Source organism: Ruditapes philippinarum, unplaced genomic scaffold (genome assembly GCF_026571515.1).
Source record: "Ruditapes philippinarum isolate M1 unplaced genomic scaffold, ASM2657151v2 ctg315_1_1_1_1, whole genome shotgun sequence".
Classification (NCBI taxonomy): Eukaryota; Metazoa; Mollusca; class Bivalvia; order Venerida; family Veneridae; genus Ruditapes; species Ruditapes philippinarum.
This window is the reverse complement of record NW_026854342.1, coordinates 154,929-172,412: the sequence shown is the minus strand read 5'-3', so window position 1 is coordinate 172,412 and position 17,484 is coordinate 154,929. Positions and strand designations below refer to the sequence as shown.

At 31.5% G+C, this 17,484-nt stretch overlaps 1 protein-coding gene across 6 annotated transcripts in view; it reads left to right on the top strand.

Moving 5' to 3' along the window:
* LOC132739868 (BAI1-associated protein 3-like) overlaps positions 1 to 17,211 on the top strand; it is a 105,278-nt gene extending 88,067 nt beyond the window's left edge. For all 6 annotated transcript variants that reach the window (XM_060727683.1, XM_060727680.1, XM_060727682.1 and 3 more), the window contains 13 exons: positions 1,822 to 1,991; positions 2,622 to 2,745; positions 3,319 to 3,387; positions 3,717 to 3,893; positions 4,612 to 4,818; positions 5,570 to 5,638; positions 7,549 to 7,695; positions 11,861 to 11,971; positions 13,055 to 13,138; positions 13,655 to 13,736; positions 14,010 to 14,172; positions 14,652 to 14,854; positions 15,568 to 17,211. In XM_060727683.1, the coding sequence (XP_060583666.1) occupies positions 1,822 to 1,991; positions 2,622 to 2,745; positions 3,319 to 3,387; positions 3,717 to 3,893; positions 4,612 to 4,818; positions 5,570 to 5,638; positions 7,549 to 7,695; positions 11,861 to 11,971; positions 13,055 to 13,138; positions 13,655 to 13,736; positions 14,010 to 14,172; positions 14,652 to 14,854; positions 15,568 to 15,665 (1,704 nt within the window). In that variant the 3' untranslated portion in view covers positions 15,666 to 17,211. The remainder of the gene's footprint in view (positions 1 to 1,821; positions 1,992 to 2,621; positions 2,746 to 3,318; positions 3,388 to 3,716; positions 3,894 to 4,611; positions 4,819 to 5,569; positions 5,639 to 7,548; positions 7,696 to 11,860; positions 11,972 to 13,054; positions 13,139 to 13,654; positions 13,737 to 14,009; positions 14,173 to 14,651; positions 14,855 to 15,567) is intronic.
* The last annotated feature ends 273 nt before the right edge of the window (positions 17,212 to 17,484 follow it).

The following is a 17,484-nucleotide window of genomic DNA, read 5'->3' as shown; positions in this document are numbered from 1 at the left end:
TTGACACTTCTGACATTTAACGATGCGGCGTTCTCTAAAAACACAAGTCGCTTAATACATTAAAGATATAGAGAGAAAATGATCGGGAGGGATTTAAAATGGTTGTTTAAGACAAAAGTCGCTTAATACACGTGGTCGCATGGGCAAGTTAGACTGTATTTTACTACATTTTCTGTAGCGAACAGTGTCTTATGATTAGTAAATAGGTCAATTTAAATAGGTAAATAGTAAATCTGGAGTAACATGTACCATAAGGTGGGAAGGGGGTTGAGTTCATGGTATCAAGGTCAAGGTGATAGAAGAATAACTTACTTCATTTCACTAGGATCAAGGTTGAGGCTTTTTGGGTTAAATATATTTTTGATACTTCCTGTTATTATACCCCCGCACAACAAAGTTGTAAGGGGGGTATACTGGAATCAGATTGTCCGTCTGGCCGTCCGGCGTCCATCGGTTTTTTCTTGTCCGCCCAATAACTTAAGATTTCTTTGACCCACAGTCTTCATATTTGGCATGGAGGTAAGTCGTGATTAGTAGATGACCCCTATCGATTTTGAGGTCACCAGGTCAAAGGTCAAGGTCACAGGGGCCTTGACTTCAAAAAGCTTGTCCGCCCAATAACTTAAGATTCCTTTGACCAACAGTCTTCATATTTGGCATGGAGGTTAGTCGTGATTAGTAGATGACCCCTAACAATTTTGAGGTCACCAGGTCAAAGGTCAAGGTCACAGGGGCCTTGACTTCAAAAAGCTTGTCCACCCAATAACTTAAGATTCCTTTGACACACAGTCTTCATATTTGGCATGGAGGTTAGTCATGATAAGTAGATGACCCCTATCGATTTTGAGGTCACCAGGTCAAAGGTCAAGGTCACAGGGGCCTTGACTTCAAAAAGCTTGTCCGCCCAATAACTTAAGATTCCTTTGACCCACAGTCTTCATATTTGGCATGGAGGTTAGTCATGATAAGTAGATGACCCCTATCGATTTTGAGGTCACCAGGTCAAAGGTCAAGGTCACAGGGGCCTTGACTTCAAAAAGCTTGTCCGCCCAATAACTTAAGATTCCTTTGACCAACAGTCTTCATATTTGGCATGGAGGTTAGTCGTGATTAGTAGATGACCCCTATTGATTTTGAGGTCACCAGGTCAAGGTCACAGGGGCCTTGACTTCAAAAAGCTTGTCTGCCCAAAAACTTAAGGTTCCTATGACCCACAGTCTTCATATTTGGCATGGAGGTTAGTCATGATTAGTAAATGATCCGTATTGATTTTGAGGTCACTGGGTCAAAGGTCAAGGTCACAGGGACCTTGTCAAAATAAAGCTTTTCCCCAATGCCTGTCCAGATTGTATTGATTTTGACATTTTCACATTTGAAGCATGTAGAATACAAAACTTAGCAATGCACTGGCTTAGTCACCTCAGATTTGGCAGGGTGGTTGTCCTTGAGTTCTAAATGGCCACTGTTGATTCTGACAAAGTGGTATGCGGGGGTATTCACGCCATGATAGTGGCAGTTCTAGTTGTTAAATGATGCCAAAAAAAACTTATTAATTGGATGGTATGATACAAATAGCAGGACTTTGGTCTAAATTAATTTTGCACAAGTACATTTGTTAAGACAATATTGAAGCAGTTGAACTACAGGTGAGCAATTTAAGGTCAACTTGGCCCTCTTGTTATATTTTTTATACCTAATATGTTTTATGACTTTGTTATTGTCAATATTTAATAGTGCTTTTTGTTATGAAATGAATTAAATATTGTTTATTAAACAGAAATTTAAGGTATCAGTCTGAAAGTATCCTTGACTTTTCTCCAGTTTGGTGATGAGGTCAATGATGACCTTCAGATGACCTTGTCAAGGTTAGAGAAGGTTGACAATGATTCCCCGGATCAACACAGTGTTGTAATCTCCATGGGAACACAACTGTTTGAGTTGTATCTTGCTCTACAAGAATTCTGCAAGTTTAAGGAACATCTGCCTAATAGGTAAGATATATTGTCTTTAAATTTTACAAATAATATTCTTCATTGATTATTGGTCTCAATAGAAATGGTAAACACTTAGTTCCCTATTAGTTTGACTTTTTGAAGAAAATAGAGAGCTATTCTCTGACCCAGTGTCAACATTGACTTCCATGTCAGGATTTAAACTTCCTTGGGATTTTTTTGTATGCCATCAGCTCCTCTTGCCATGGACTTCAACTAAATTATTTAACTTTTAAAATTTGGTGTTTGTTGTACAAGTTATTTTAGTCATTTTTAGAGCTATTTCTATGACTCACTCGTCAGTGTTGGTTTATCTTTTTGGGTTTAGTTAATCATCAGTAACTTTAATGCAAACATGGCTATAACCACTTTTCTATCCAATACTGAGAGAAAAAAAGAGCACCCTACTCCTTGGACAGCTCTCGTTCATCATGTTTTTAATAATTCTAAAAATTACCAATTTTAAGTTTATTGTACTTGTTCAGCTCTCTTTTGTAGCTTTAAAATTAACATAAAAGTTACAACATTTACTGTAATTAAAGAAATGTCAGCAGTTAAGTCATAGTAAAATAAGCCATACATGTATAATCATGTGATATTTTACTGTTTGTTTGTCTTCTGTAATCGCAGTATAAAGAAGGATTTATCCATCTGCCAGTTCTATCAGTGGTTTAGATTTGCTGTAGAGAAATGGCTTCGTATTGCTAAACACAGGGCCTACAAGAGAATACACAAAGCTGTTGAGCTTGACAAGGTACATTTATAACAAATAATAAACAAATAATAATACTATAGTTTTATTATATATATATCTGAACAATTGTCATATTCAATTTACCTTAAAGGGACTCTACTGAGGTATTTTGATATGATGGGGCTGGAAAATATTTTTCAAGATGTGTTTCATTTGATGAAGATCTACATAAATATCTTACGTGAAAAATTTTAGATCATTCGCTCACTCGTTTTTCCAGAATAATTATTATAATTGGAAAAAAAGAACAAAAGTTGAAAAGTGTTGCAAAGCTTTTCACTCAAATCAGACTAAGAATGTTAAAAAAAAAATACAATTTCTTATTTTACTTTTGCATATCATCCTTGGTCCATGTAAGAATTTCAGATTTTATGTTTTTTGGCTTTGGGACCTCAGTGGAGTTCCTTTAAGTTCTTCAAGATTATAGAGAGATTTTTTTCTACACATTTCAAAACTTATTTTGTTATCAAATTGTTATCGATGCTTATTTAATAGATTTTAGTATATCTTGATTCCAATAATTTTGGTCACAATAGTAGGAAGTTACATAAATGATGAATTTTCTATTTTTAGACTGTGGATGTGAAGAGTGGGGTAAGATATAGTACATCTGCTGTTGACGTCTGCTGCTGTTTCTCACAAGTAGGTCAAAATTTTACAAATAGTTTCTACTATTTTATTACTTTGTAGTATGAATGCATTCTGATCTCTATGTAAAGGATTGTCAACAACATTGTGAAATATTGAAATATTTAATGCTGAAAAAAAAAAGTTTTTAAACTAGTGTATGGGTCTGTTTTAAAGCAGCATGCCTCCAGATTCATGCTAATTTTAATGAAAATTTTGAAAATATATTTAAAAGTAAATTTAAATTTATATTGAGAGTGAATCATGAAAGTAAACTACACATAGCATACACTACTTACAAGCCACTTTGATTTTTGCTATACATCTTCAATATCTATTTTTAGATGACAGAATTTTGGAAGAATTTAGACTGGCCTGACCTGATAGATGCATTACCACTAGTTCAACAACTGACTGAGGACACATGTGGTGGTGCCGTGTTGTATGCCGACCTTGTACATGAGAAACTGAGGAAGGCAGGGTATTATGATGAAGATGGACAGTTTGATATCACTGAACAAGTATATATTAAATTAATATTTGTTATAACACTTCAACAGAACAGAGATATATATATATAAAACGTTATTTTGTTGCAGTTTACGACTTGAAGAAGGTCAATCCAGATTCCATGCCCCAATAAAATTACTGTGCAAGTTTAAGTATACAAATTTTCTGCCACATGGTGATTTCATTTTCACCATTTTCCAGTATTTTGTGGCTTTATAATATCATATGTTCAGAAAGAATCTTATATGACTGATCATTACATGTGAACTAACTTATATAATCCTCTTACCTTGCAAAATATATTAAATGTACAAGACCATTTATCATTTTCAAGGCAAGTTTAAAAAATAAAATGTATGTCTGAATAGGTAACTCATGGGTATTACTCAGTTCTTGCCTTATGTATTTATAAAATGTCATCTTGTCAAATTGTGTTATGTATGTAGTCTATGTTTAATGAGGGTCCGGCACTACAAGCAGCTTTTGCTGTCGAGTACGAACTTCGGACATGTCACCAGTCATGCCCTTAAAGAGTTAATTTTGAAGCACAAAGTGGTGATAATTTACCCTCATCAATAAGCAATTTCCATGGAGTATTAGCCAAAGATATGAATTTTGAGCTAAAAGTAGGTCACTGTACGGCGGTCAATGAGAACCTAAATGTACAGTAACCTGAGCAAATTGTGTTTAATAATACTATAATTATTTTTATATCTCTGATGATTACAGCTATGTGTCACAATTAACAACATAGAGCAAGTACGTAAGTCCCTGTCACCAATGCCGGAGATGTTACAGTTTAATGAGATTCAGACGACATTAGAAAATCACAACGTAAAAAACAAGTCCAGATATGACTTATCGAAGATTCTCGCTAAAGCTGATGCTCAAATGATTCAGAAGATTAAAAATGTCGTGGACAGAGTTGCTGATAAAGTAATTCTGAATAAATATCATTTCTTAATTCAGTTAATTCTTTAGAAATGTCAAACATGTGTTTTAAAATGTTTAAAGAATGGATTAAGAGCGTGTTAGATCTTTTAAAACTGAAAAAAAAAGTAGCGCTGAACATGCAGTTATGTGTCATAAAGGTAACAAAACGTAAACAAAGTAGTATTTTGACTTCCATACAAAATACTTATTCACTATAATTATACAAATTGCCAAAAGAGCTTTAGTTAGAAGTGCAAAAGATAGTCCTTTAATGTAACAAATGTGTATATTTTTGAGAGATAAAATGATAGCATTTCTGAGGCAAAATGGGCCTTTAAGGAAGTAAAAGCACTGTTAAGGTCATAGAGCTACCTTCCAGCTTTACTGGTGGACAAAGGCCCCATGTTACCTTCCATGGACTTTTTTCCCAGTCACAAATGAGCACTTGAGTAGAACAAGCTTGCTGGATAGCTTCCTTACATAAAAATTTTCTTAAGTCCCTGACAGGATTTGAACTGACAGACAATAGAAGCCACTAATTTGCAGTATTTCTCATACATATACAGGACATTTACTTACCTCCTTATGAATCTATATATCTATTTTAAAAGTTAACAAGTAAATCTTAACTTAATTCTTATAATATCATGCAAAAAAACTTGACATCTATTGCAAGGCAACACATGATGACATTCTTTTACATGTACCTTGTATTTTTTTAATGGTAACAAAATTTTGTGTCATTGTGTTACAGATGCGTCCAGATATAAAGAAAGATGTATTCCACTTGAATTGGGCTCCAGAGGCAGTTCCAGCAGATGATGTAAGTATTTAATTTAAATTTTTTAACAATCAAATTTGTATTTATTGAAGATCACTTCAATTGGTTGTTTAATGTTCATTTCCAGTATGGTATAGTACTAGTAATAGTATATTACAGTTACTATCATGTAAGTTTTTCTTTGACTTTGTGACAGGGTAGTTTCTTCCTTTTTGCTTTTTGCTCTCAATACCTCTATTGTGAATATATTAAATTGGCTGATTAAAACCAAATGGTGAAAAAAAACAAACATATATAGAGTTTGTTCAACCTTATGGCACAGCTTATCTTTGACTGTTCTAAAATGCTGTTTGATTTAAAGCAGCCTTCAGTTTATCTAAAGGTTAAATGTTATTTTTAAAAAATTGTTTTATAAAATTATCAAATCAAAAGAATTAAGGTGTAAAATGTGATTTGTTGTCAATAAAATACATAACAATAAGGAAACCTCCCGATATCCTTAAATCTACCGGACAGCTCTCTATATGTAAATTAGTAAAGTGAACAATTTGTTTCCCAATCTTCTATTTTTAGAAATGAATGTCACTGCATGCTATAAATAGCTCTCATGGCCCCCTTTTTAAGAAGGCGTAAACATCTGCGGATGTTTCAAAATTCTAAATTTTACCAGTTCATGTTAAATGTTGAATTCTGCTTAAGCCGGTGCTAGGGGGCGTGGACGGTAGTTTGCACTTGACAGTACTGTCCATGAACAGGCTCAATCAAACCGAGCCTGCAACATTTTCAATTTTGCCGTGTTGGGCTTTCTTTAGGGATTCTTATTTCTCTCTATTTTAACAGTGATATAATGCTCTTTTCCTAGGTAATATTACTGAAATACGTAGTTTGGAACAGCACAGAAATGTTTTTCCAACAAAAAAAATAAAAGCTGAAGGCCACTTTAAATTTTAATAAAAAATTCCAGCTTCACCATACAGCATATGTCTGCCAATTAATAAAAACTTGCAAAGCCTCCAAATTGTAAATGTCTTCCTTGAATTTTCTTATTTGATTTTAGAAAATGTCACACAAAAAAACAACCCAAAAAAACTATTGGTTTAAAAGACCTGTAGAAATTCTAATTAGGAATAGCAAAACTGATTGTACTGGGGAATAATTGAATAATCAACTGTAGTTATTCTATTTTAATTCAATTGATCTAGTTCCTGAAGATTCAATTAAGTGTATGGCATTCTGAGAAGAGAGTATTCCCTAAGAAAATGCTGTAAACCCAATATTATAGAAAAGTGCAGAATGTAGAGTTTGTTATAGAAATAGAAGACAACAATCTGTAATTTCAGAAGCTCATTAGATTAAAGTTTGCTGAAGTTTTCATACATGAATGTTGTGTTACATTTTGTATGTTTAAACATCGTGAAAAATGTCACTTTGACAAGTATTGAAAGAAATCTGTTCGGCAGCCCATCTTTAGCTCAACTATTAAAAAAATAGGGAAAATTATTGTACTTACCCAGGTGTCGGCATTGGCATCACACTTTGTGAAGTTTTTCTATAATCTCAAAAACTACGGAATTAAATGGGTTGAAAATTCACACACATATTTGAGAGCGTAATAGGAAGTGTTTATGTAAGGCCAATAACTCTTAACATTGGTTTTACAAAATTATGGCCCTTTTTGAACATTCAACATAACCCAGGCTCTTGTTTTACTAACAAGCACTGAGAATAGTCGAGCAAGCTGTCATACTGAAAGCTCTTGTTTATGGTATGAACTTGCACAATCCTTTACTTATCAACAGAAACCTTTCAATGAGTCTTATATATCAGTATCAAAAGAAAATTATCTGTTGATGAATCTTTTTGCTAAGCTCAATGTATTGTTAGTATAGTAATATTTATATTTTGGATATAAGGTTTCTACTTTGTCACTTTGTTTGTCACTTCATTTGTAGGCTATCGGAGATTTACTGGAATATCTTGACAGTAATCTTCTTGTGCTCAATACACATCTCCTCAAGACGAACTTTGATAGAATACTTGAATCAATCTGGATTGAATGTCTGGAGGAGTTTAGAGATGCTCTCGATACTGAGGAGGCTGTAAGTCATATTGTCTTGTCTGATATCTATACAATGCATTAAAAAACAAGGTATCGTGTAAAATCTATATACAATACATTAAAAAAAAGGTATCGTGGAATATCTATACTCAACACATTAAAAACAAGGAAGGGCACCTGAGGTCTTTTTCCACCAGTAAGGCTGGAACGTCGCGATATGACCTTTACAGTGTCGATGTGACGTAAAACCCAAAACAAACAAACAGAAAACATTACAAACATATTAGTTATAGTGTAATATCTATACATAATGTAGTATGTTAGAAACTAGTTATCATGTAATATCTATACATACCATAGCACATTAGAAACTAGTTATCAGCACATGAGAAACTAGTTATCATGTAATATCTATACATACTGTAGTACATTAGAATTTAGTTATCATGTAATATCTATACATACCGTAGCACATTAGAAACTAGTTATCATGTAATATCTATGCATACTGTAGCACATTAGAAACTAGTTATCATGTAATATCTATACATACTGTAGCACATTAGAAACAAGTTATCATGTAATATCTATACATACTGTAGTACATTAGAAACAAGTTATCATGTAATATCTATACATACTGTAGCACATTAGAAACTAGTTATCATGTAATATCTATACATACTGTAGTACATTAGAATTTAGTTATCATGTAATATCTATACATACCGTAGCACATTAGAAACAAGTTATCATGTAATATCTATACATACTGTAGTACATTAGAAACTAGTTATCATGTAATATCTAAACATACTGTAGTACATTAGAATTTAGTTATCATGTAATATCTATACATACTGTAGTACATTAGAAACAAGTTATCATGTAATATCTATACATACTGTAGCACATTAGAAACTAGTTATCATGTAATATCTATACATACTGTAGTACATTAGAATTTAGTTATCATGTAATATCTATACATACCGTAGCACATTAGAAACAAGTTATCATGTAATATCTATACATACTGTAGTACATTAGAAACTAGTTATCATGTAATATCTATACATACTGTAGTACATTAGAATTTAGTTATCATGTAATATCTATACATACTGTAGTACATTAGAATTTAGTTATCATGTAATATCTATACATACTGTAGCACATTAGAAATTTAGTTATCATGTAATATCTATACATACTGTAGTACATTAGAATTTAGTTATCATGTAATATCTATACATACCGTAGCACATTAGAAACTAGTTATCAATGTAATATCTATACATACTGTAGTACATTAGAAACTAGTTATCATGTAATATCTATACATACTGTAGTACATTAGAAACTAGTTATCATGTAATATCTATACATACTGTAGTACATTAGAAACTAGTTATCATGTAATATCTAAACATACTGTAGTACATTAGAATTTAGTTATCATGTAATATCTATACATACTGTAGTACATTAGAATTTAGTTATCATGTAATATCTATACATACTGTAGCACATTAGAAACTAGTTATCATGTAATATCTATACATACTGTAGTACATTAGAAACAAGTTATCATGTAATATCTATACATACTGTAGTACATTAGAAACAAGTTATCATGTAATATCTATACATACCGTAGCACATTAGAAATATGTTATCATGTAATATCTATACATACTGTAGTACATTAGAAACTAGTTATCATGTAATATCTATACATACTGTAGTACATTAGAAACAAGTTATCATGTAATATCTATACATACTGTAGTACATTAGAAACTAGTTATCATGTAATATCTATACATACTGTAGTACATTAGAATTTAGTTATCATGTAATATCTATACATACCGTAGCACATTAGAAACAAGTTATCATGTAATATCTATACATACTGTAGTACATTAGAAACTAGTTATCATGTAATATCTAAACATACTGTAGTACATTAGAATTTAGTTATCATGTAATATCTATACATACTGTAGTACATTAGAATTTAGTTTATCATGTAATATATCTATACATACTGTAGCACATTAGAAACTAGTTATCATGTAATATCTATTACATACTGTAGTACATTAGAAACAAGTTATCATGTAATATCTATACATACTGTAGTACATTAGAAACTAGTTATCATGTAATATCTATATATACTGTAGTACATTAGAAACTAGTTATCATGTAATATCTATACATACCATAGCACATTAGAAACTAGTTATCATGTAATATCTATAAACAACACATTAGAAACATATTAGTTATAGTGTAATATCTATATATACTGTAGTACATGAGAAACTAGTTATCATGTTATATCTATACATACCACAGCACATTAGAAACTAGTTATCTGATGACAACACATTGGAAACAATTTAGTTATCATGTAATATCTATAAATATTGTAGCACATTAGAAACCTAGAATGGCTTGCCCCTGACTGGGTATTACTTGTCTGATGCATACACCACTCAGCCACCCTGACACTGTTTAATAAAGAGATGATGTTAGAACTATATATTCATTCTGCAATCTTCTAATCATTGAAACAATTTAATGTTTACTTTGTATGCAGATAATTATTTCAATATTAATTGTTTTATAAGGAAATGTAACAGACTATTACTTACAGACAGAATGACTTTACAAATAAGTTGATACAAATACTGAAGATTATTTTTAAAGCATTGAAATTGATTAAAGTAATATAACTCCGTGGAGAATATTGTCTTTCAGTCAAAAAGTAGACAATATAAACTTTGTCTTTTGAGAAAATGTTCTGTTTTTGAAGAATATCTGAAAAGCAGATTTATATTTCTTTGAGAGAGATATTTTCATTTATCACATGATGTATCTATGTGTTTTGTTGCAAAATGTCATTTTATTTTATTTCATTGTATGACATTTACAGATTAATCATTGATATTCCAGGAGAATTACATTCTGGTTTATGTCATTTAATAGAAGTCCATAAATATTTTTCTTAGGCATTTGAAATTTTATCTCTGACAAATTTGTAGCAAAATGCCTGCCAATTGACAGAGCAGTTTTTATGTTGAACAGAAATTATCATATTAAACTAGTCAGGAATGTATTTTAGAGTAAACCTTCATGTAAATGACATAAAAGTATTGATTGATTTATTTATTTTTTGAAGGAATGGGGTTGTAAGAATTTAGATTGTTTCAGATGTGGACTGTATTGTTATTGTTATGCTCCCTGAAAAATTTCGGGGGAGCATATAGTCGTTGGGTTGTCCGTCCGTCCGTACGTACGTACGTCCCGAATTTGTGTCCGGCCCATTACTTTGTTATTTGAAGTCGGATTTTAAAACTATTTCACAGAAATGATCACCATATTGAGATGATGTGTCGCGCGCAACATTTGGCTCGCTACCTTGAAGGTCAAGGTCACAGCATGACCTTGCAGCAAAATCGTGTCCGGTCCATAACTTCATTATTTGAAGTCGGATTGTAAAAATATTTCACGGAAATGATCACCATATTAAGACGACGTGTCGCGCGCAACATTTGGCTCGCTACCTTGAAGGTCAAGGTCACAGCATGACCTTGCAGCAAAATCGTGTCCGGTCCATAACTTCATTATTTGAAGTCGGATTGTAAAAATATTTCACAGAAATTATCACCATATTAAGACGACGTGTCGCGTGCAACACTTGGGTCGCTACCTTGAAGGTCAAGGTCACGGCATGACCTTGCAGCAAAATCGTGTCCGGCCCATAACTTTGTTATTTGAAGTCGGATTTTAAAAATATTTCACAAAAATGATCACCATATTGAGACAATGTGTCGTGCACAACATTTGGGTTATTTTTACACTTTGAACTTTGTTTGTGACAATAACTCTGACACTACAAGAGGTATACCTTCCTGTGTCCAAAACTTATTCGGGGAGCATCACCCGGTTCAACCGGCTCTTGTTGTTATTATTATTGTTAGTGTATATTGTAATACTTTTTCCTATATTACTAAATTTAATATTTTTTGCTTCTTGTCATTTTACACATTTATATTGGGAATGAATTTGTATGGGGATGTCCTCAGGCCCTCTGCATCAATAATGAAGTCTATAATAAAAGAAAAAAATATTACCATACGCTCAACTTTGACCATGAGACCATGATTATATTTTGTTGTTTATTTTTTCAGAAACCATTATTTTACCAGAGGATGTATGATGCTATAGGACTTCTTGTACAATTCTTCAATGCCAATGATAAAGGTCTACCAATGCAGAATATTGTCTGTCCCTTATATAAGGTAAATATTCAATGATATAAGGGAAATAACCATTGAATGTCTTATGAAAATCACTGCCCAAAGTTAATGCTCATACTAATACATGACTGTATTTGTTTTGCTTTGTTGTTTTAATATATTGGTATGAATGTGCTATTATTGTCATGGATTAGGTCGATGTATATACCGGTAGTTTTGTTCAGGAAATAGATATTTACATTGTTCTATTATTTTGTATTGGTTGTGACAGATGCACATTAATATTTTCAGTTATTAAGATCTTGGACAGGTTATATGGCCCTCATTATTATATAAACAGTTGTTTGGAAATATAACCCGAGCTGTTGTTTATATGCTGGTGGCTAAGTCTACTTACTTTAAGTTTCTGCAAATTATGAGTTAATATCAATTTCCACTATAATACCAGTATTTAATTTGCCCTTTCCTACTATGTGTTTAGAATCCACCAGGATTTTAAATTATTACATGTCGGAAAGTTAAACAGCTAACTTACAAAAAAAAAACACAAATTAGTGGTTCTACTCGTTTCATGATTATAAGGAATTTTCCTCCACCTAATAAGTAAAGCTGTAAAGTTATCACTGGACTTTAACATTTGTTAGTTTTAAAGTGAATTGGTCTATAAAGGAAGGTTTGTAATACAATAAATGATTATGTTGATAGTATTAATAATTAGATATAACAACAGTCCGCGAAAGAATTATATATCATTGATGTTGTTGGCAAGTGTGAGATACATGATCTGATATTACATATAATTATACATGTATAGCAGATGATAAGATGTTCTGGAACAAAATATCATTAATATTCACCATATAAATGTTTATGCTTAATCACTAACTAAATCACTATGACTTTATCAAAAAAATTTCAAGCAAAATGTTATTAGAATATCCAAATGATACATAATACAGAAATTTAATTTTCTATTGTTTTTATCAATTCATGAAATACTTATGAAAAATGTGCCCATTGTAGACTTTAAAAGAGTGAAATTTATTAAACTACTGTCTTCTTGCAAATTATATAAAGAAGTATTAAGATGAATGTATTCTATTTGATGCTGTTTTATGAATTCAGAAAGTAAGACAAGAGTTGTCTCTACATAAAATGGACACATACAGCCTTATAGAGACATTCTATCAAGAAAAACTGGACGAACAGGTAGGGGAGTTAACTCTTCTTATAATATTTACATCTTTATGATAAAACTTGTTTAATATATTCTAGCCTCTGGTTCTTTTATAATGTACTTCTGTAGAATTATGAATCAAACTTTTCTTCTTAGAATTAAGTTGGAAGCATAAGTGGAAGATGTCCAGTAAGCTTACAGAACTTGAAAATTATTCACAAGTGTACATAGAATCTTTTTTAGCCAGCTGTTAGGTCATCCTGAAACCTCAACATTGTCACTGACCCTTTAATTCTAACCCAGGGGCTACTTTAAAAAAAATCAAAACTATTTCCATGATTTCAGTATTGCTTGTGTTGGTTTTTACTTTGGAATATTCATATTTTTATATTGGCTCAAAGAAACTTGTTATACATTTAATATTTGACTGTCAATGCATAAGATATTTCATTAAGGATCTAAATATCAAAAAATAATGAAAGCAAAACATGAACAATATATGTACAAATCAGTAAGTTATAACAAACAATTTGATAATAATATTACAGCGTCAGTGGACGAGTACAGAGTACGGGACTCTCAGTGTTCGTGTCTGGTACAAGAGAGATTCTCATACCATGCTGGTTGAAGGTACAATAATTACATATACAAACATTTTTCTCATTTCCTTGATTTATCTCATAAACTATTTCTACACTTCTGCACATAAATTATTTTATATACATTTATATGCATATGTATAAAGCTTAGCTTGCATGTGTTAGTGAATGAAAAGACATGTGAAAGTATGACTTAAGATCAAGATAAAAAGAGATTCAGAACAAATTTAATATTTGGCATGTGTATCTCACTATCTGTATTTATATGTGTTTACCTAATAAAAGTATTGATATTAACTTTCAGTACTCAGCGCCAAGGATGTGATACCATTAGATGCAAATGGACTGAGTGACCCCTACGTAGTCGTGTCATTTTGTCCTGAACATATGTTTGCCAATGTTCCTACACAGACGACAAAAATTGTAAAGAAAACGCTCAACCCAGTCTTTGATGAATCTTTTGAATTGTAAGTGTTTGTGATAGACACTACTTATTCTTTTTGATATTTTATCACTTTAATCAGGATTTATTTAATTCATTAAAAGTCAAAATTTAAAGAATGCCAAGAATTTAATAATTATTTCAGAACTTGATAGCTTTTTGTAAGCTTTTGTTCATAGTTTCAATTTTTTCAAGAGAATTTTTTAATTTTATTTATTTAATTAATATAGAAACTGACTGAAGAATTGGGCTGTTGGTTGTTTAAAAGTAATTATGGCCAAGCCATTTAGTTGGAGTTGACTTGAATGAGTGTAAATATGTGGTTAGAAAATAACTTGGCACAAATGTTTGCCATGATTTGATGCTCTGAGATGGACCAACTACCAAAGTATGAACAAAAATGTATTAAAATTGGCATAAAAAGATAAAATGAAAAAACAATTGTTGCATGCCCTGTATGTATTACAGTAAATTTGAGTTAGACTGATTGTTATTTTCTTGTAGTAATGTGTCCTTGCAACAGTGTCAGAGGAAAGGAGCTGCGCTGGTGTTCACGGTCATGGATCATGACTATGTGTTCCAGAATGACTTTGCTGGTGAGGTGTTCATGCCACTTGCAGAGATCCCAGGAGTATATGGGGATGATGTGACAGGGTATGAGGCACTCAATGTAGTCACTTTACCACTCATGCAGCCTGGCAGAAAAAGTAAGCAATATTCTTACAGATTTTTGAATGCATTATTATGGTACATGTATAAGTGAGAATTTTAAACCAGACTTATCCTGATGAAGGTCTTGAAAGACCGAAACTGGTAGATCCTAGAATAAACCAGTTACAAACCATCCTGATGTTTGATGTGTGTTCTTTCCTTCCCTTGATTTACTTGTTAATCAGACTTTTACTTGATATATAATAGTATAGTTCTCTATCGTTGATGTGAAAGCAAGACGCACATGATCAATCTTTAGGAAAACTGTCCATTAATTGTTGCCTCTCAACCACTTTAAAAAGTGGCTGCGTGGCCGAGTGATAACAAGTCAGACTAGTTATCTAAGGATTGCTGGTCGCTTGGGTTCAAACCCTGTTTGGGGCAAGCTGTTGTTTCCGTGAGCAAGGAACTTAACACTCACTGCTTAGTACTGGTTGGTTCAAGGAATGGATTCGAGAGTGTTTCCATTACCTTATAAAAGCTCATAACTTCCAATACAATCAAACTAAAATAAATAAATATAATCTAAGCACTTTGAAAGTCATAGTGACTTTATAAACCACCTGGTTAGTTATATCAAAACTTCATAAGATAACTTAAAATTTGGTGACATTGAAAAAAGTAAATTGTATAAATATCACAAACATATTTAATAAGAGTATATTGTAAGATGATTTTTAACCAGATGTACATGTATTTTCAAATTCAGAGACAGGTGCCCTGGCAGTACTAGCAAAGCGTGAGTGGGATAAAGCGGCTGATGACTTTGTTAAATTACGTAGTAAGGTCCAGGAACAATCCTCCTAGATATGTCCATGTGGATGACTTCAGTTTTAAAAAGCAAGGATTTCCATTGGCCAGCCAGGATTACTAAATATATCCTGACCAATCAAAGATTTTGATGTTGGAAGATTCAGCGAATCATGAGTGCTGTTACTAAACTGTTTGGTCAGTCAGAAGGTGTGGCTACAGATCAATCCTGTCCAATCAAAACTGGGATAATTGAAGATTCAGCGAATCATGAATGTTGTTACAAAACTGTCAGGTTTTCAAAGATTGTAGAGAGTTTAACATATGCTCAGAAAAGACAATAGGCTTTAACAATATTATACTTTTTGGAAGATGAGGCTTACCTTGTATTTGTATGATAACTGAAAATGTGATTGGTTACAAAGTTTGAAACATAGATAAGAAATTTATTGATGTTTATTTAAGAAAGAATTTGAGCAATATTTTCCTCTTTATGATCTGAGCTTTGAATGAAGGAAGGTTATGAGCTTCTTGCTGACAATTTGCCGTAGAAATTGTTGCTTGTTGTCTGTCACAGAGTTTTATGGATGAATGAGGACGCGAAAATACACATGTACTTTATGACATGAGGGTAATTAATAATTCTAGTCAAAACTCAAATTGTAAATATTGTACAGACAGAATTTTTATAATATAAATTATGATTATATATGTGAAATAATCTTTTATTTGTTATCGTTTGTGCATAATAATATCAGTTTTAATGATAGATAATTAATTATCTTGTTATTATAGAATTGTTCTCACATTTATAACATATATTAAATAATTACCTAAAATATTTATCTAAAAATATTATGGCAAGATATATTATATTTCACATAAAAGAAGTTTTTGTAAAAGATGACTCTGGGAAATCCAGTGTATAAGAGTATCTTTTTTGTATGTTTATTCTGCATATAATATTTGATATTTCACATTCAATTAGGGATTTGTTTACTGTCTTAATATTACACAATCTTATAATCTATCTAAAACAATATATATAATCTGGAATGAGGAATGACTTAAAGTCTTCTCAGATGTAATGTAACATAATAAGATTTGCACTATGCCTTTAAGCGTTTGTATATATGTTTTAATTAAGATGTATTTAACTCATTTTTTCTATCTTATTTTAAATATTTTTTCCAATAGTACTACCTATATGTATAGTGTTGTTTTTATAATGTTTTAGAGTTTATTAAAGGCCTATAACTGAGTATGTGTCACAACTGTTTTTCACTTTATACAGCAGTGTTTGTCTTCTATTATCAATGTAGTTTCTTTTCTTACATTTTTGTTTTCTGTTTAGTTTAAGAAATGTAAAGTATGCAATAAGTTTTATATTAATTAGCTTGTTTAATTTTAGAAAACAATTGATATTTTGTAATTACTTATTACCATATGAAATAAAATTAAAATAATTAATAGGTTTTCTTAAGACGCATTATGCCACAGAAACGAAGACATTTTTTACTTCTTTTGAAAAGGCAAATATGAATTTTTATAACATTTAAAGAATGGTTTTAGAGCATGTAAGAATTGCTTGTTACCTGAAGAAATTAGAAGTACACAAAAATTAAAAAGGTTTCAGGAATAAGAAACAAAACGTTTTTGAGGCATAATGGGCCTTTAAAAATATCAGTGTGATAACAAATCAACGTAATGAATAAAAAAAATCAGTGAAATAGTTAATTTTACACTCTTACAAAATTTGGTAGATTGTCATGAAGGTTGCAGATATTTTTGTTATTTTTTTTTAACTCGTAAATTTAAACTTCAGTTTAGTGAGTTGTTCAAATAATAATAAAAAATGGAAAGAATGAAAATATTT